General features: G+C 38.1%; 1 protein-coding gene across 1 annotated transcript; it reads left to right on the top strand.

Moving 5' to 3' along the window:
• Positions 1-2,193: 2,193 nt before the first annotated feature.
• On the top strand, positions 2,194-4,278 carry gemin8 (gem (nuclear organelle) associated protein 8). The gene is made up of 4 exons (XM_028469863.1): positions 2,194-2,286; positions 2,444-2,498; positions 3,287-3,611; positions 3,902-4,278. The coding sequence occupies exons 2-4, from the start codon at positions 2,496-2,498 to the stop codon at positions 4,159-4,161; spliced, it is 588 nt and encodes a 195-aa protein (XP_028325664.1). The 5' UTR covers positions 2,194-2,286; positions 2,444-2,495; the 3' UTR covers positions 4,162-4,278.
• Positions 4,279-15,157: the final 10,879 nt, after the last annotated feature.

Raw genomic sequence — 15,157 nt, 5'->3', positions numbered from 1 at the left:
AGTTTTGTAGAAAACTGTAATGTTTTCTGGGGTCGCAGACACCTTTGTAAAGCAGATGGGCTGTGTCTAAACAAATGGCTCTGTGGGTGCTGATGAAGACAAAGGAGAACATGCAGCACATGACAGACAGAAAACTACAAAGATGGAGGACAAACATGAAACTACAAACATAGATGAGAACACTCCCTGTCATCTTTCCTTGAAGCTGATCATCAAAGAACTGGGAGGGTAGAGGTAATAAAAGCCTTACAGCACACTAGCATAACACACAGCTAGCTCCAGCACAACTTAAATAAAAACATCTCCAAACTACTAACTTCAGCATTTAAACATCATCTCACTCACCTTCTGTCACTTACACACAGTGATAAACCAAAGAGTAGAGATGAATGGAGTGGAAAGGCAAAGGAAAATAGTCTCAATGGAGCTGCATCAGCTGAAACACGTCATTTTACAACTGCACCAGTTAAGCTAGCATTTAGCACGGTCACGCGCGGATGACGCATTCAAAAACGTCGGACAACTATGGTGCGTTCACCGACATTGGAAATATCATTCTTCTAAGAAAAACACAGTATAAATGAAAAACTAAACTGAATGCAATAAACAGTAAACATTACATCAAGTGTGGGCTTTCTAACAGTATCCCCAATACTAATGCTAACTATAACCCCAACCCTAACACTAATCACAACCAAAAGTGGAATGCTAATGCTAACCATAATCATATTCCTAAATGTAACCAATATTTATACGCAAGTCGGGGATTTTGACGATTTTACTAACACATTGGGAACTTCTGCTACCTGATGCTAAACCTTGACTAGATAGCATTCCTTTTTCAAAATAAAATAAGATCAAATTAAATTAAAAAAAAAAAAAAAGAGTTGGAAAAATATCCTAACCCATGAGTTTAGAACCTCTGCTTTATGTTTTTTTGGGACTCATTTTGAACAATGAATGAATAGAAATATATATATATATGGCAGTTCCTACACAGAATACCGTAGGAATTTTCACATTTCAGTCACTACAGCTCAGAATGAGCCTCTGAAAATGGCACGTTTGTCTTTTTACATTTCCTTTGAAAGCTCTGAAGCCTGGAGCTCCAGCCTGACCCACTTTACTGCACAACTCTGGTCTGCTGGATCCTCCTCCCAAACAAAAATCTGCTTTTATAAATCAGTTCAAAATTTCAACCTTTAACACGCTTGGCATACATAAACGCTGCTGTCGTGTGCCCAATACCAATATTATCCATACACAACACAAACAAAGGTTTTCGAGAGCAGACATGTGGTTCTCAGGCTTATTTTGTGTGGTCCCTAAAATAAATGAAAGAAATGACTCCAAATATACAAAGATTGGCAGAAATATTTACAAAATTAGTACAAAAACACACAAAATGAATAATAAAACACAGAGAAAAAAAACATGCAGAATAACTCCAAAAATACTCAAAGAAAATGAAAGAAATTATTCAAAATGACAATAAAAACATGGAAAATGACTCCTAAAACACACAAAATGACAAGGGGAAAAAAATCACGAAATTAATCCTGAAACACAAAACAACAATCATACATGAAATGAGAGAAAACACACACAAAATGACACCAAAAATACACACAATGACAAAAAAAAAAAAAAAAAAAAAAAAACAGAAATGACTAAAAACACACATTACAACAAAATTACCAAAAATGTCAGAAAGCATAATAATTGACAGCAGAAATACAGATATTGACTCAAAATGAGACAAAAATATTAAATGACAAGAATACACAAAATGGCCATAAAAATATGAAAAATGACTCCAATAACACAAATTAACAAAAAAAAAATGACAAAGGTCACACAAGAGAAAAATCAACAAAAATACAAATAAACCCTTTGTTTGTTCCTGTGTTAATGCTCACAATGGTCATTGTTTTAAATTGTGACATTAATGTATCAATAGGTTCATATCCTCCTTACATCCTCATATTTGGCATTTTACAGTAACTTACTACAGATTATCCTTCAAATAAGATTTATTTTATTGCAAATATTCATGCCTTCACACATTTTCTAAAATAAAATGTTCACAAATGGCAACGTAGTTTAAATATTGTTTGAATTTCAAATAAATAGGTAAATGAAAGAGAACGCTACATACATGCACTTCCTCCTGTGACCGCGTGGTGTCGTTACTGAGTCACGTGCCCGCCCACCTGCGCGCAAAGCCTTCTGGGTAATGCCTGTGCGGAAGCATGGACAGCATCGACACAAGTGGACAACAGGAAGGTAAATAAGTACCAGATTCCACTCTTTTAACGTTTTAAGAAGCGTTTTTCATCGTGTTTGATACATTAAAGACTTTTTTTTTTTTTTTTCAAACTAAAAGATGTTTTTAGTCAAACTAAATAATGTTTTTTTTTTTTTTTTTGTACATGTGTTGCAGAAATATAAAAGTTTACAGATGATGTAAAAGGATCATCAGGTCATCTACAGCCATGGTAAGAAATCTAATAAAGCATTTGATTTAATTTATTTTGCAAGTGTTTGTTTATTTCCTTCAAGACTTTGTAACAAATGTATTTTCCTCCACAATGAAAAAAAGATGAATGAAAAGGAGCAGAATGAAGTAAAACTGATAACATCTGCCCCCTCCATAAAATATATTTTATAATATCGCTATTCCTCACAACTTATTATTACTTGATCTCTTTATGATTTTTAAGTGTATTCTACCAAATTATGATATTTTAATAATTTTTGCTGTATAAATATTGGGTATGTATGTATATATGTATGTGCTTCATTTTTATTGTTAAACAGTTGGAGAAAAAAAATCTTACAAAATCCTTAAACTTTCCTCAAACTATACTATTTCCCTTAATTAAAATAGAAATTGGTCACAAAAATCTAGGAAATTTAAAGTGAATATCTTGTTGGAATGGATATCTGTCACTTATTGCTTGGACATGATCCGTTTCTTACATATTGTGTATTTTACGTATACGTAGAACTGTAAACTACGGCACAATAATGTTGAAATAACTTGTTCTGTGGCCCACTTGAGATCAAACTGTTTCGTATTTGGCCCCTGAACTAAAATGAGTTTAAGATATGTTTTATATGTTTTATGTAGTAAAATAATGCAAATAATACCTTTTTATGTAAATGATACTGTGTCAGTGTCATATTTACTAAATAGGAAAAAGTAAAGGTCCTAGTGCGAGCCTATGAAAGTGTTTTACTGAAAAACAACCGTAAACCATGTGCCGATCCTCACCATGTACAGGACCATGTTAGCACCCTGATGTCCTGGTTCTCCAGCCCAGTTTACAGCCGCTACTGGCAGCACTACCAACACGCCATGAACTGGTACCAGAGACACAGACGGGCCTACAGGAAGGCCATGGAGGTGGCCTACGCTCCCTATTACTGCCAGCAGTCGCAGAGGTACGCTGACTGGCGTGATGATGAGGAGGAGGAGGAGGAGAGTGACGCTGAAGACGAGGAGAGCAGCTCGGACAGCGTGATCGAGTGTGATGTCAGCAACATGGAGATCAGTGAGGAGCTACGACAGTACTTCGCTCAAACGGAGAAACACAGGGAGGAGCTGAGTGAGTCCCGTCAGATTCTAGACTTTAATTTTGGTGAAACTGCTACACGGGTTAACAACAACGACAGTAAACTGTATACTGTAAGCACCATGAAATTTTATACAAGTTTGTATTGTTTCACGGTTGTTTAATGGTTGACAAAAATAAGATTGGAACATTCAAGGTGTACGCTGCCAGTTTAAAAAAAATCTGGATCAGCCGAAATCGGAATCGGCAGGTCCGTCTTTTTAAAAATGTGCGATTGGTCGGTGCAGCTCTTGGTGAAACTCAACGCTTCCTGTGTTTTTCAGAGAGGCAGCAGCAGCTGGAGGCGGAGCAAGAGGACAGCTACGTCCCCGCCGACCAGAGCCTGCACAGCAGCTTCTTGAGGAGCAGCGTGGCTCCGCCCACTGAGCGACCCGGGGAGCGGCGAGCGGCCGAGATGAAGAAGCTGTACGGAGACGACGCGCCGAAGATCCTGGCCATGGAGGCGGCCATGCAGCTGACCTTCGACAGGAACTGTGACCTGAAGCAGCCCAACTACTGGCCCGTCATCCCGCTGAAGCTATAAGGGGGCGGAGCTTCAGTCTCCAGCTGGTGTGGAGGATGCAATGTTCTCTTCTCTCAGGGAAGCTGTGGACTTCCAGTTCATATTTGTGTCTTTATAATAAAGTACTTTTCTAACATATGCTCGTTTTTGTCCTTTTTCTACCCAATATCCATGACAATTAATAATAAATTTCTTCTTTACAAATGGTACAATTTCCCCTAATCCCCCTTATTATTCCTATTGTGGGTGTAATTATGGGCACAACTCCATCGTATTAGCAGAAGTAGCAGTTGGATAGTAATAAAAGTAATAAATATATACTGTAGTTCAATATTAAAAGCTATTTTGAAGACCTTACAGCTTGAACGAGTACTGACAAAAATACAAATAATTTAAAAATTTTAATTTTACATCATGACCTAGTACCAAATGGTCCACAGACCAGTGGTTGGAGACCACTGAGATACAGTACAATCAAAAGGCTGATTTTTCCTGCACTGATTTCTAAAGGTTTAACATCTCATTCAAAAACACTGTAAAAAGTAATAATTAAACTGCTGCATCTCAAATTTCATTACCAAATTTAATATCCAGATGCTTTTAATGTAGATTTCAGTGTTTTGAGTCTTTTTGTGGACTTTTTAAAATTGTCCTTTTATGTATTTTTCTGTCATTTTGCGTGTTTTTGTGAAATATTTTTTTGATGTTTTGTGTATTTCTGTATTAATCTCAAATTGTGTGTTTTATGCATTTTGGGGTTTCGGGTTATTTTTGTTGTTTTGTGGGTTTTTCTGTCGTTTTGCATGTTTTCATGGAGTCATTTTTGTATTTTTTTCTTGTGTGTGTAGTTTTTACATTCAGCCTTGTCCTTTAATGACTCCCACATTTTTCAACCAATTTCAACATTTATTTTTAAATGTATTTTTATCCTAAATGCAATGATTTCTAATGTTGCAATGTATATCAGCCTCTAGCATGCACACCTAAATATGTTGTGAAAATAACTGCAACGTTTTGAAAAAAAAGACGTTTTTTGATATATTTTTCATGGCATCAAGACTTTTTCCGAGTTCTTCAACTTTTTGATGACACTTCAACATTTGTCCACATCTGCAAATCTTCAGCAGTTCTGCATTTGCTATGTTATTCACATTATCATTGGTGTTGTTTATATTATCGTTAACATTAGCTTTCGTGCCATCATGTCTATCTTCCTGTATCGACCACCTTTGGTACGTTTCCTGCTCCAAAACTGACGTGACCCATTTGAAAGCAGCTCAAAATCACTCACCTGATCCTCCTCACGTGAGAGTTGGTGTTGATTGGATTAGGATGGAGTGATCAGCTCTCCGGACGTGGATTAACTGAGCCGAGCCAGCCTGAAACATGAAGACTATTGTTGTTCAGCACAGTAAGCTTCCCCTGCTGCTTGTACAGGTTGTGAACGCAGGAATCAGAGTTTGTTGGGATTATATCGTCCTGTGATGATCTGCAGTTAGCATCAGTTAGCGGTTGAACCCTGTGGACCGGGATTTGCGTGCAGGTGCATTCAGCCAAATGGGTCTAACCAAAGATAGGACCTTAGAACGCACACGTCAAACTCAAGGCCCGGGGGCCAAATCCGGTGCTTGGAGCACCCAATTCAGTCTGCAGCAAAAGTAAATTAAAAAAAAAGTCAGAGAAACCATGAATCGTTGTAGAAACCACTAATTTAATTGTAGACATCTCCAAATGAACACACAAATCCAATGAAATTTAACAATATTAGCAGCGCTCACACTTTCCCCATGCTTGTCACATTTTAAAATCACAAAATAGTGGAAAATGACTCTCCTGCAAATTTCTTCAAATTATTCCACAAAATCTCCCCAAATTACATAAAAATGGGCCACAAAATCAAATAAATTGAAAGTGAAGATCCTGCAGGGACTGATTTCTGACACTTACTGCTTTGGTAATAACAGTGCCGTGGAAATTTTATCATTTGTTTCACAAAACCACAAAACTTAGTTAAAAGTTGCAAAATAGAGTGGTAGTCTGGGCCTCCCTACTGAGGATGCTGCCCCCGCAACCCGGAAACGGCTAAGCGGGAGAAGATGGATGGATGGATGGATGGAAAATAGAGTGGTCAAAATCAGAGAGAAAAAGTGGTTAAAAAAAAGGTTCAAAGTGTAAATATTGGCCTAAAATGGACAGAAAAAATTATTAACAATTAGTTTACGCTGGCAAATAATGGGCGTGACAAATGGTGATTGAAAAATAGGCATTGGAATATGGTGAAAAGAGGTTAAAATGTGGCAAGTGTGGTGTAGTAGCTAAAAAATAGTAAAAATAAGCAAAAATGGGACCCCAAGGTTGAGAAGCCCTGCTCTATGGTAGCAGTCAGATGTAATCCCGTCATGTTTTGAGTTTTCAGTAGCATTCGGTCTGTTTCCTGTCTTATTGTTGCAGATTTTTTCCTTCCTCTACATCTCTCTCTCTCTCTCTTTCTTTGTTTCCTTCTCAACATCTGGTTCCAATCGGCAGCTGGCCTGTTTATCGCCTTCAGGCTGGTGAGAAGTTGAGTACCGACAGGATGTAGTCCACTAACACGATTTAGTGCGACGGCGTACGGAGGCCGTTTTCCACTCATCGTCGTTATCCCAGTTTTCATCTGGATCTGCTGCATTCATCATCCACCCCTCCATCCTCATTTATCCTCATCTTCATCAGTATCTCGCCCCTGTCCACTCCTTTTCAATTAACTTTCTGCACATTGTATAAAACTGGCTTCTTTGTGGCAAATGATCCGTAGAGGGAAACCGAACAGCGGGACATCAGTTCTGCTTTTAAACACCACTTTACAGTCATGGAATAAATGTTTACTCTCAGAAAGGAAAGAAAAGTGGAACGCTCCACCGACCTGATTGAAGAACAATATGCCAACATTAAAACCACAGCAGTGTGGTCCCGGGAACAACCCCATGTAAAGCAAACTGTGTGGTTTACAGCTGCGTATTTCACACTGAGCTTCTGTTTTCTATCTTTACATCTTAAATATTGTTTTTTTAAAGAGACAAAATGAAATATTCAGTTAGAAAATAACCCCATTTTAAATCTCTGATGTTATTGTTCCTAAACTATGGTTGGGGTCTCCAATTTTCCATTTCAAATGCCAAAATCATGCCAATAAGATTTAATGGAAAATTCAACTTAATTGCTCAGTCTCCGTTCACACTGCATGCAAAAGTGGCCCAAATCTTCATAGAAGCAGTGAAAACACTCCTGTCCTTGTCAACCTTAAATCAAGGGCATTTATTGTGAAAGGACAGAAGCAAAAGTTGGTATCTTGTGTGCGACATGATCAGGAAGTAGCGTCCCCTGGAATAAGGTGTTGAACAAATTTTGGTGTAAAATGACCTAGTTTAATCCCACGAGATCCATCCTTTAATTTAAAAATTTTTATAAAATTAAGAATAATTCAATCTTTACTGTGCCACATCTGAACTTTGGGTAGATTTTCTGTGAACTTATTGAAGCAATTAATGGTATTTAGAATAATTTGTCATTAAAATGGACTGAAATCATGCATAGCTGTTGAAAACACACACACACACATATATAATATTTTTTTAAAACATAAATCTATATATTTTCCTGTGCAACATGCATTTCACACATTTTTGTTCTTCTTATACTGTGTTCCTGCAGATCAATAAAGGTGTATTCTATTCTACTGTATTTTTGAGCACCTGTCCGCGACCCACCCAGTACAGGTCCGCGACCCACTTTTGGGTCCGGACCCACCAGTTAAGACTCACTGCTCGAGTTTTCACTTAAAATAAAATCCTCATGTGGGCCGAATTCTGAGCTCTGGTGGCCAGAATTGGCCTGCGGGCCTTCAGTTTGACACACCAGTGCTATATATTGCTTGTTATTATGTTCAAATATGTGGATCCTGCAGCTGGTTCATCTTATTAATAATTTTTTTGGGATTAAATAACATTTTGCACAGAATGAGGCATTTTGAAGCTACTCTACTCTGATGCATCAGAGAAGTAAGCCGTCGTCAAGAGGACCTGTTGCCATGGCGATGCAACAATGCTTCGAGGCGAATATCTCTCGAATCCTGGCACATGCGAACGGCTGCACATCTGATTGCGCGAGGCCCACGCACGCAGAGAACAGTGCACGAGAACATAAAAGCACAACCCAGAAAACAGCAGGGGATGCCATTCTGCCTTCCCCCCTCCTCATCCTCCTCCTCCCCCACACATGCACGCCCACCTCTGCAGTGAGGATGAGGATGAAGACCTGCTTTGCATTTCATTTCCTCCACACAGTGAATCATTCGCGTTTTGCTTTCTCGCCTCCGTGTGTGAGTCACAGGTGGTGGTCACGTGACTCCTGTGGGGGGTCATGTGATGCAGACGTTCAGAATGAGGGTGCTTGATGCTGCTTTGAGGCAGTGTGTGTGTGTGTGTGATTCTGTGTGTGGGTGTGTGTGCAGTTGTTTGGACGGCAATGACAACGTACGATCATGTGGCGCAGACTGTGGACCAAATCTGGGCCAGTGGGATTAGCGGCTCGTAGGATAAAATTACTGAGCGGTGGGGGATGGGTGTGTGTGTGTGTGTGTGTGTAGCATACGCACCAAAATGACTCAGGTTTAGTAAAAAAAAAAATGTAAAAAAATAAAGGCAAGGTTTTCCCTTTGTGTGTCAGATGGATCAATGCTTTGCTCTTCCTTTGATATAATGTGTCATTTATTAAATCTGCTGATTTACGTTTGTTTTAATGTCGCAAACACTAGATTTTGTCCGTGTGTGTGTGTGTCTACGTGTGTGTGTGTCTACGTGTGTGTGTGTTGATGGATTAACCTTTTGTCAGCATCCGACGATGGCGCGCAGGGATGAGAGGGGAAGCATCTCCTTGGCGACCGCCAGCTAAGGGCAGGGGGGGGGGCAAAACTGGGTCATCACCACCACCACTACAGATTAAGAGTCCGGATCTGGTCTGACTGTAAAAACGAACAGACACAAAAAGGGTTAGGGTCAATTACAATTACATTTTTAATTATCCATCTTCAATTACGATTACATTGACCGACATTTGTTACAATTACAGTTCAAATTACAATAATTATTTTCCCCCTAAAAGTTAATTAGAATTATATGGAAGCCCGTTTCCATCGCTAAACAAAAACTTAAAATAACCACGGCAAGTCATAATTATGAGTTATGTCATAATTATGAGATACAAACCATTCTTAATTAGACTCAAAACACAATATTTTGTCTTTTTACAGTTCTTAAAATTCAAACACATGGCACATAGCGTAGAAAAAGGTGGAAGTACATAAAATAAGTCTTTATTGCAAAATGATTCTGTCACATTTTTTGTGTTTCTTTGCCAATTTTAACTACGTTTTTTTCTTCTCATAATTATGACTTTGCTAACTCATAATTATTACTTGCCATAATTATTTTTATTATTATTTTAGTGGTGGAAACAGCCGTTCAAACGAAGTCCAACTACATATAATCACAATTACTGAGCCTTTATTAATTAAGCCCATAAAATGGAACCTTCCTCTTGTGTTAGCTTTCTGCTAGCATCTCTCATGAAAACGGGTCAGTTTTGACAAATGTCTTAAATCAGCTGTAAAATACACTAAAAAATATGATCTATCATGTAATTTGTTTCTCATATAATGGTTACCTTATTAGGCTTCCTCATCATGTTTTTAGTGTGAGTATAAACATTATATATATAAAACAATTATAATTATGCCATAATTGTAATTAATTATCAATTACACGATTACAATTATAATTAACTGCAACTCAAGTGAGAGACCAGCTTCCTCACTTTCTACTCATAGGTAGAGGAAGCCAGAAGCCCATTAAAATGGCAAAGGATTAGACTTAGGAAACCACAGGAGGCTCATAAAGACACAGTTGTGTGTTTGTGTTAGTGCAGGGGTGTCACACTCATTTTAGTTCAGGGGGCCAAATACGGCAAGGGAGCAGTTCGATCTCAAGTGATGCAAAGAAAACCAGTCATTTCAACATTATTGTGCCCTAGTTTGTACTTCTACGTATACATAAAATACAAAATATATAAGAAACCGACAATATCCAAGCAATAAGTGACACAATTTAGTCCCAACAGAACCTTCACTTTGAATTTTCTTGATTTTTTGACCAATTTCTATTCAATTAGGGCAAATATGTCATAATTTCAAGAAAATTCTGAAAGACTTTTGAGCTTTTTCAACTGTGCTGGGGAAACTGTGAGTCCCTGCAAATACATTTGAGTTTCATTTACACAATGATTCATGTTTTCTCTGTCATTTTTACTTTCTCTTGAGGGCAAAGTTAGATGCTCAAAAATGGCCGGATTTGGCCCCCGAGCCTTGTGTTTGACACGCGTGTTTAGGTGATGGCCCTGGTTTTTGGCATTGTTGGTGAAACGGAAACACAAACACACGGGGGAGGAAAAAAGCGTTTGCTGTGAGGGAAACAGATGTTGGAGAAGAATTTGTTGTTTCCCATGAAATGAGCGTCAACAGAGCAGGATCTTGATTTCATCGCTCCAAAGCAACTCATCCACGGCCTGTCATTTCCCATCGTTTTTATGATCCTTAACAACCAGTGTTAGAAAACTAGACTCATCCCCAAGGCAGATAACGGAGTTCAACATCTGGGATCAGAGGTCACTGCTTGATCGTAAGTTGAGCCTCTTTATTTGCCCTAATATGACACAGAGATGCCTCACATGCATGTTTTCAGACAATAGCACACATTTATGTCTAGAAGATGTGACAAACATGTTCAAATATCTTCAATTACGCACGTAATTCAAAACGTCTCGCTACGACTTCAGGAAAGGGAGTGGGTGGAATTATAAACGTATTAGTCACACCCCTTTTCCTACAAATTTTCAGCCTCCAGCATCCAGATTTTGAATGATATAATGAGTATATGGACATATTCATCTGTTTGCTACACTTGCTAAAGATTCAGTCACCCATTTTCCCGAGGAAAATAGTATGTAAATGTGGGATATTATCCCAAAACATGGAAAGAAGGTTTTTCTGTGTCATATTAGGGGCAAATTATAAATAAACAGAAACGTGAATCAAACAAATTTCAGTCAGTTTATCGTGATCGTGGAAAGTCTGAAGCTCTACAGGAGCAATATGTTAAGGTTTCGTTTGTTCAGACAACTTTTTTTTTTAGGAAATTGACTTTGACTGTTGGCAGTCAAAATATGTCTGGAGATCAGTCTTCCTCAGAGGCATCTACTGATCACTTTCATGTGTCCTTATGAGCTCTATATAGGCTAATAAGAGAACTCAAGTTCGGCCACACTCGAAAGTCAGGAGATCAAAGTACATTTTATGAAAAAAGTCATCTGAATACATGAAACCATAACATTATATTTTAAAAAAGACGACAAAATGAAGCGGTTTTGCATTTTGTGGTTGCAGTGTATGTGGTGTGACACTAAAAGGAGAACTCACTCATCCACTTCTACCTTAGTAACTTTCCTCTGTTTCTCATTGGACTCAAGGCCATGTGAAAAGTTTTCAAAAGTACTGATGGCGTCAACCAAGAATACCTGAATCACTGCAGCTAAGCAGCAGTGTTTCACATCTCCATGGCAACAGCAGAGCCTTCACCAATGCGCCGTTCATATGTTAAAGTCATGAATACAACGATATGGTGGCCTTGTAAATGTTTCAAAGCACTTTGACGCTCGTCATGGCTGTCGCTAGCGATGCATCCTAGGACTACTAGTGCTGTCCTCCTTTCTTTCTCCTCCTGCATTAACTCCACATCTGCTCCCATCAAGCTGCTGCTACCACGTCCTCATTAATGTGGGACGAGCTCGTTCTCCTCCGTTTTATCATAATGAGGACAGACAGCCATTGGACAAGCACCCACGGCTTCTTCCTTAATGGACTCCTGAAGTTGTGAAGACGTATTAAAGTCCAGGAACCAAGAAGAAAACCTGGACGATGCCCTACTTTACACATTCTGATCAATCTCAGCATTTATTAATGTACTACTCATATTAAGTCTGATGTCAGAGTAGTGCGTTCACATTAGACAGTATGAAAAGATTGAGTACATGAGAAATACCTGGATGTATACAAAATTGGGACATTTTTTAAGTATGCACAGTGGGCACACTTGTCATACTCAACCGTCCCATGATGCATCACGAGCAGAATGTAAAATCACCCTGGGACTGGCTTCCAGTTAAAAATCAAGCATCCCCTTTTCAAAACAACAGCATTTCTTCTCGTCCTCCATTAGTTTTTCAACGTTTTTAGTTAACAGGGCTCCTGTTTTGAATTGAAGTTTTGTCAGTAGCACAAGGTCTGTGTTCGAAATGGCATTCGACTCGTACTAAGTCTGCGTTCACAATAGATAGTATGGAAAGAATGAGTACGCAAGAAATACCTAGATGTATTCTATATCTGGACATTTTTTAATTATGCACAGTGGGCACAATAGTCATACTCAACCGCCACACGATGCATTGCGAGTGGAACGTAAAATTGTCAAGCTAAAACTCATCCCAGTTTCAAAACAAAACATCTTTTTTTGTCTTTATTTACTCTGTAAATAGGGCTCTTGTTTTGAAGTTAACCGGAAGTCTTGTCAGTAGCACAATGGAGGGTCTCCGAAAACCTCCAGAATGTCGGCATGAGATGCGTTTTTGTGAGTTTTTTAGATCAAATGACCACATGTTGATAATCTCCTTGGTCACTTTCCCATTAAAAATGTTTTTAGAACTTTCAAAGGTGGAGAATCAACAGAGATATTTCGCCTCAGTGCGCTTCAGGTTTTTGTCCGTGTAGATTTCAAATGCATCTTGGGAAACTTGGAAGTGTACTTCAGTGGGAACGCTCATCATCCTAACCCTCCTAACCATACTTCCACTATATAGTAGACAGTATATACTCATTGAGTTTGTAGTGCATAGTATGGAGTGTGAGATTTCAAACACAGCCAAGGTTTTTAGGGTTCAAACTAAATACCACCAGGTTATGGTGATGATTTATCTCTCTTACTCTTCTAAACCTTGGGATTTCAAGATAATACAGCACATATAAGGCAGGTTCTGAAGCCAATGGGGATTATATTCACATTTATGATTAGACGGACCTCAGGAGAATGTATGTATCCATATGATATCAGCAGCTTTACAGAGCAGAGATGATTTGCATCTGTCTGCACTTGCAGTCAGTCGGTATTAAACAATGCAGCGCGGATCAGGTTATGCTCTTTAGCACAAACTAGAAAATTGCTTTTTTAATTAGTTTTTTCTGTCATTTGCAGCATATTTGGCTTGGGAATTAGTTTTGACCAGTAAAGTCTGAACTAAATGATGGTAAACCTGTGATAACCACATTTATTTCTTTATCTGAATAATATCCGGGAAGTTTATTGATATTTGCGCCATAGTATGCAGTCATCTTAAAGATGTAAATCCTTGTTTTAATCAGAAATAAAATGTGGCAAATTGGAGTGGCCATAAATGGACAGAAAAAGTGATAAAAAGGTTCAAAGTGTCATTATTGGAGCAATTAGTTTAAACAGGGAAATAATGTGATATATGGTTAAAATATGTTAAATGTAACAATAATGGGTCAACACAAATGCAACATTAGGTGGAAAAAGTGGTAGAAAGGGTTAAAAGTGCTGAAATGATCTTGAAAGTGGAAAACACGTGCAGAAAAAGCGTTGAAATTTGATGGAGAAGTGGCAGAAGTTAAAGTAATGTAGCAAAAATGCATTAAAGGGAGCAAAAATATGGCAAGAAATGGTGATGAAAATAGGCTAAAATATGGCAAGTTTGGTGTAGTTGCAGAAAAAGGGTCAAAATAGAAAAAAATAATAATAACTCTTTGTTTCTTGAAGAAATCTGGTGACCCACATTCAGTGTCTTGCGACCCCAAATGGAGTCCGGACCCCAAGGTTGAGAACCCCTGTTATAATTGCGTCCAGCGTGTGTGTGTGTGTGTGTGTCATGGCAATGGTGAAGGGTGCCAGGGAGCACTGTATCTTATCCTCTGGACAAGTCGTTAATCTGTGTGACCCAGCAGGGGATTATGGGGGTTCTGAGGGGGGAAAAAATGGGACTAGAAACTCCCCCATTCAATCTGGAGTGCTTAGAATTTGTGTTCCTTCTCCCGTTGGGCCTGCTTATTTCTTTATTCCTCTAATATTTTTTTGTTTGTTTTATTTGTCGTTAGATATCAATGAAGTCTTCGATCTGATGAGAAACTCTTAAATGTTGTGTTCTGAATAGTAGTTTGCTGCTAGATCAGAAATATTGAAAATAAAGAGGAGATTAAAATCAAAATTCTGAAAATTAATTCAAAATACAAAATTGGCCCTCATCATTTTCCATAGATTTAACTCCAGTAGCAAACCTTTGACTTTTAACACAATATTGTATTTTGTTTTATTTTTGAAATTTTGACTTTAATCTTGTTTTATTTTCTCCATCAAAAATTGCCCCTAATCCACTTCTGAAATATCATAATACAAAATGATTATGATTGTAATTTTTTTATGCATAAGATCATATACAGTATTATTATATAGTTCATAATATATACTACATTCATTTGATCCATAACAGTTGCTTTCGACTCTGTTTTTCTTAATATTGAATAAAATGTAAATAAGACCACTAGACACTTGCCTTTGATTTATTCCCATGTTTTAAGTCTTAAGTATTTTAAAATGTGACAGAATCACTCTTTGGTGTGATGAATTTGATTGCCATGTCCCATATTTAAGGTCAAAATATATATATATATATATATATATATATATATTTTCAAGATCTCTTTTATCTTCTTGATACGGAAGCTCGTTGTGCTTTTCGTGGGGTTTCCTGTGGATTCAGCCACAAGGTAAATCCCAGTGTAGCGGCGTTCAAGTGTCCAAAATAGTCACTGAAGATAAAAAAAAAGGGTGGGTGCGGGGGGGGGGGGGGGAATGGGTCGCCC

The sequence above is a fragment of the Gouania willdenowi genome, chromosome 2 (assembly GCF_900634775.1).
Source record: "Gouania willdenowi chromosome 2, fGouWil2.1, whole genome shotgun sequence".
NCBI classification, from domain to species: Eukaryota; Metazoa; Chordata; class Actinopteri; order Blenniiformes; family Gobiesocidae; genus Gouania; species Gouania willdenowi.
Note: the sequence above shows the minus strand (reverse complement) of the source record. Positions and strands in the feature narration are given on the sequence as shown.

Excerpts from the sequence above, each read along its gene's own strand:
- gemin8 (XM_028469863.1), top strand. Across the intron at positions 3,612-3,901 it reads GAAACACAGGGAGGAGCTGA|AGAGGCAGCAGCAGCTGGAG; the intron begins GTGAGTCCCGTC and ends TGTGTTTTTCAG.